The 5,487-nt window shown below is 44.2% G+C and overlaps 1 protein-coding gene across 1 annotated transcript; it reads right to left on the bottom strand.

The window, feature by feature from the left end:
* Positions 1-2,428: 2,428 nt before the first annotated feature.
* LOC123100694 (transcription factor GHD7) lies at positions 2,429-4,496 on the bottom strand. Its single transcript, XM_044522580.1, has 2 exons — positions 4,043-4,496; positions 2,429-2,891 (listed from the first exon to the last, which is right to left on the bottom strand). The coding sequence occupies exons 1-2, from the start codon at positions 4,367-4,369 to the stop codon at positions 2,580-2,582; spliced, it is 639 nt and encodes a 212-aa protein (XP_044378515.1). The 5' UTR covers positions 4,370-4,496; the 3' UTR covers positions 2,429-2,579.
* Positions 4,497-5,487: the final 991 nt, after the last annotated feature.

Raw genomic sequence — 5,487 nt, forward strand, 5'->3', positions numbered from 1 at the left:
TAGTCACATCAGATGTGGGAGCTGGTTGGTTAGTGCGGCTTACAATGAAGGAAGAAGTTGCAGGTTCGAATCCCGCCCACGGGCATAGTTTTTGCGGGATAAAAGCAGAAAAAGGTAAATGGGCTGGCCCAACTCGGGGGAGGGGATGTTCAACCGTTTGCAAAGTGTACTATAACGGGCGCTTAAGGCGCCTTATAGGAAATGCCGGCCTGGCGTGGGTCCAATAAAGGAGGAAAACATCGAAGAATAAACCCCTGTACCGGTCGCCTGTGGCGTGTAACCCTTCTCCCACCTTCTGGCTCTATTCTCCCGGACACCCTTATTACTACTACTTCGATACTTGTATCTGAAATACTATGCTAGATCGAGTGATGATCCAGAGCTCGTTACCTTGGTTCGTGTCATTTGGTATCAGATTGCCACTCTCATCCCCACCACTTACAATTCTGGACCGTGTGTGCTCGTAGTCTCAAAGTGATCATGGCGAAGATGTATTTGCAAAAGCACATGGCGGCAGCGACGGAAGAGCCGAGTCACCATCGCCAAGGCGCTCATGGCGATCCAGAAGTTGCTGGATAATATGGAGCCCACGGTCTCTAAGATGGACCCGATGCTGCCGTCGCTCGAGCCCGCGGTGAATGTCTTGGCAACCTAGCAGTCAGGGGTCGACCACGCGGTGGACAGGCTGTAGACAGATCTAGGCGAGAACCGCACTGAGCTCGCCAAGATCGCGATCAGCCCCCTCTTCACCAACCCAATGACTAGCGGGGGAGTCCACCATGACGGACGCACCCTCTTCTAAACAATCACTCAGTGGCGACAACCATGGGAAAATTGGCCACGACACTTCACCAGCGACTCGGGGTTCGGTCCTCGGGAGCCCAGTGCTTTTGATGCTGATCCCGGCCAACGGTGAGTTTTGTACCCCTTTTCCTATTGTACCTCTCTCGGGCCCGGTGATGGTAGTGGTTCTTGTACTAGGAGTTGCATAACGTCTTCTCAGTTGGACTACCATGAGTTCAATGGGGATAACCCGACAGGTTGGTGCATCCAGTGTGATGTCTATTTTCACATTTGTTACATTGAACCGACAACATGGGTAGATACAACAGTAGTTCATTTCACAGGTGCTGCAGCTTTGTGGTTGGGATGGTCAAAAACTCATTTCAAATTTCCACAGTGCGAGTATTTTGTTGCTGCAGTCCTAAAAAAGTTTGGTAGATAATCATTTAAAACAAACTTGTAGTGTTCTATAGTATGCTAAGAATTTCAATGTATCCACGCATAGTTTGTTCTCATCATAGCTCTTGGGATCCTTTATTCTTTACTAGTTAGTTTATGGATGGATTGCAAAGTGATATTAATGTTTTTGCCATGTTACATCGTTCCCACGACTTGGAAACTGTTGTGGTTCTTGCTGAATTACAGGAAGAAGTGATGGACATTTTGCGGTAGGAAAATGGCGAGCTGGCCTTGCAACGACCAACCGCGGCGGCGGCAAAAGTGTCGCGGTTTTCTGCAAGACCTCCACTGTCAATTCCCATTTCCTCTACCTCCACTATGAGGTATATAGCTAAACTTACTTTGCGTTCACCCATGGCTAGATCCGCCCATGAATTAAGGAACAAACAATTAATCTAATCACTTTCATCGAGCATTGGACTTAATAAATCTCATGACACCTAGTATTTGGCAACTTGTTGGATCACGGTATTGAACAATAGCTTCCCTTTATCTTAGACAGACATTGTTATCTTGTATAGCTGATCTGGTTTGCACCAGCTTGAGGTTGGAGGGCGCGACCCGTGTGCCATCTCCCAATCTTCATCTATCTCCCAATGATAAAGGCGGTGACACTATGGACACACACATACACATGATCGATCAAATGATGGCCAAACAAATTAACTAGCTATCTATATTGGCGAGGTTAAATGGATGAATGAATGTACAAACTTACCTCATAGATGAAGGATCACTTCAATAAGTACATGCAACAGCATAAGGAACTCATAATTAAAATATAGTACACGAGCTTTGGATGATTTGCAGCTATTATGGTGTATTCACATGTCTACAATTTTCCATGCAACGTGACATATTCTATTAAAGTGCCTCATTCATACACATTGGAGGTATTTTACCTATGATAAGGCCTCAAATTAGATAGCTGACACACAACTTTGTAATATACATGTGGTTACATGTTTCAACTCATATTTGGTGAATGCAATATAATTTCTCTCTCAAAATAAGCATTCGCGATGATACTCATGACTCCTAATCCGTTTTCCACCCTAGAGAAGTCCTCAAGATAAAATAACAACTTTATACATAAAAAGCTCGTCCGTATTTAACTTCGAGTCGGCGATAACTTGATTGAATCGGTTGCATACAATAAATACACATCAGTAGCTAGCCTCCTCAAATTACATGCTTAAATTAACATAAAGTATAACAATACTTGTTTCAATAAATACATTTTCTTTGATTGGTTTGCTGACCTTTTGAAATAGTCAAATCAACATAACTCCTCCAACCGGTCAATCAATAACCAACTTATTTTACTTTGATGAAAACTAGAACCATCCGAGGTGAAGTTTACTAGGATCATAGGGCGAAGTTGGGGGTGATGGCGACGCGGTGGCTTCGGGTACCTTGACAAAGCGGCCATTGACCCGTGGCCTGAGCTCGGCGTAAGCTTTTCTGGACTCGTAGCGGATTTGCTTGTCATAGCGCCGCCTCTTCCTCTTCTCCCTGTACCTCATCACCTTCGCCTCTCTCTCCTGCATCGTCGGATTATGGGCAGCCGCCACCATCATCTCTGTATCAATTGTCCTGATCGTTGCATTGCTAATAGTGCTGGTGAATGCACCCCCGCAGAATGGCACCTGAACATCAAGAGAAAAATAATCCTAAGAGTGCAGTTATGTACTTTTCTTGTCGGTAACAGATATGTACTTGATATTCCCTGTTTATGAAGTATAGTTGTTCTCTTATTAACCCGAAATTGCCCATTATCATTCAGTGGTGCACTTGATTGTAATCGTTCTAATTTTTTTAGACAATGGAAGAGAACAACTTCCCGGGCCTTTGTGTCCAAAGAAGCACACAGTCCAAACTCAATTGCTCTATGAATATATGTTTTAATTAGGTGTATTATGCACGTGCATACGTGTAGCCCTGTACCTCTATGCACGGTTTTATGAATTGCTAAAACTGTTTAACTTCATCAACAATTGTGATCTGGATCCATTTGTGAGGAACATGCCACCTCCATAAGATTGAGAGCAAGTAATTAAGTAGGCAATTTCCTGATGCAAACTAAAACAAAGAACTTGTTTCCATTTCGGGAGGTTTTGGTCTGTTTTGGACTTGATCTCAATCAGTTTAATGAACTCGGTAGATCGATCACCCGGCCACTACGAAAGCAATTATGGGAGTAGTATCAGTTATATATGAGCTATAAGCTTACAAAACTAGCTCAAGAGAAAATTTAAATACAAAATAGCATTCAAATTCATTAAATGACCACATAAAATGAGGAAGAGGGTGCATCGATCCAGTATATATATTGTCCATTTCACAAACTTTGTCAAGGAATTAACATGAAGGCGTGGACATATGTATTGCTTGACCCCATAAGGAGATTTGTTATATTATTTTCGGCATTTACTAGAGCTCAAACAAGAAGGGGGGCCTTGGCGCAGTGGTAAAGCTGTTGCCCCGGACCCTGCCTACTAACGACCCAAAGTGGTCGGACCCTATGCACCGGGCTGCCCTTTAGTAGAACTCAAACTTTCAGTATGACTGATTACCTTGTTAGTCAAATAAAATGAAATAAGTATATATGTGTGACTGAATGTGTGAGCGCCCATTCTTGTGCATCAACTGACAAGAAACTCAAACTTTCTGCCAGCATAAACACAAACTTTTTTTGAGATGGCGGGAGTATATGGAAATTAAGTAGGCGTGATTTTTGTTAGCAGGAGGTCCCATCGATCGGCAAGAGTTGGAACAATTAAGCAATAGTACTACTCACGATGGTGGCTCTTGGTGGCGCCGGTGGCTGCAGCAGGTGAGCCGTGTGTTGTCCGCCCGCGTCCACCTCCAGCGTGAGCCTGCTGCTGTTCCCTGCAGCTGCTGTTTCATGAAATGGTGTGGTCCATGATCTGCGGTGGTGGCAGTTGGCCGGCGGTGGCGGTGGGTAGTCCGCTGCCGCACCATGGTGGTGGTGGTGCTGGCCTTGGGCGAAGAACTGGTACTCGCACAGTCGGTGTTCCTGATGATGGTGATGATGATGAAGAACGGGTGAGTTCATGTGGTGCGGGCAGTTGCTGGCGCCGCACAAACTGCATGACATGGGCATACTGCAGCTAGCTCCAACGTTTGCTTGCTTGCTTGTTCGTTTCTGGTGTGGTCTGGTGCGTGGAGTAGGAGAGATGTCGAGGAAGAAGAAGAGACAGCGATGAGTACTAACTACTAAGGCACCTTGAAATATCTAGGGCTGTACTGTGTCTCTCCCTCCTCCACTGCACTGCATATATGCAGCAATGAGCTGCAGACCAGACAAAATATTCGATCTGAGAATTAGCAAAAGACGATGGATCAAATCAAATCAAATAGGCCCAACTAATGACAGCGTCGGAATAGATACGATCCCTCGATCCATTTTTGATTTCTTTCTTTCTTACGCGGAGGAGCTGGAGCCATATGCACACCTTGCTTGCCGGGAATCTCCCACATGATATTATGTCCACGCAAGGCCACTGCTAGATATTTATAGCTTTTTGGATCACTGTCAAACAAAAAGGAGATGCTAACACAAAAGCCCGAGGTAGACAAACACAACACAATGGAAACCATGGCAATACTAAAATAGAAAAGTACTAGTTGTGGAACAATTAATTTTATAGTGTCGGTCCTATATATATGACTTTAGCAATGTCGATATATCTATTTTTTTACTTTTGACAGACAGTTGGTATTGGTTGTGTGCATCTATGCAAAGGCCACGTGTTACTCATCATGTTATGTATCCGTTTGGCGCTACATTTTTAGGTAACAAAAACACTCCTAATCATAAAAATATGAATGTCATGGGCGTGAATTTTATTTTTGCAAAGAGTCTTAAAACCATATATTAAGAATCACAAGACCTTACAAACACACCCATATAGAAAACAAAAATTACACTCAAAGCTTTAGGGGTGCCGAAGTCTTCTTCCTCCTGCATCCATCGGCGGCGCACTGTGAGCAAAGCTTACTGCCATCTTTGTGCCTCCATCTTGACGTAGCAAACTTTTTTTGAAACCCAACGAGCGGGAAGTCGTCAATGCAGACCAAGAGACGTCGGCGACGGTGATTTGCGAAGCAAATCGCCACCCCAGGTAAGAGAACGTCGATAAGGACATGTAGAAACTCTGAAGATCACGAAAGTTGACTGAATACAGACGAATCCACGGGAAACCTAAACCGATCGGATCC

Source organism: Triticum aestivum, chromosome 4D (assembly GCF_018294505.1).
Source record: "Triticum aestivum cultivar Chinese Spring chromosome 4D, IWGSC CS RefSeq v2.1, whole genome shotgun sequence".
In the NCBI taxonomy this organism is placed as follows: domain Eukaryota; kingdom Viridiplantae; phylum Streptophyta; class Magnoliopsida; order Poales; family Poaceae; genus Triticum; species Triticum aestivum.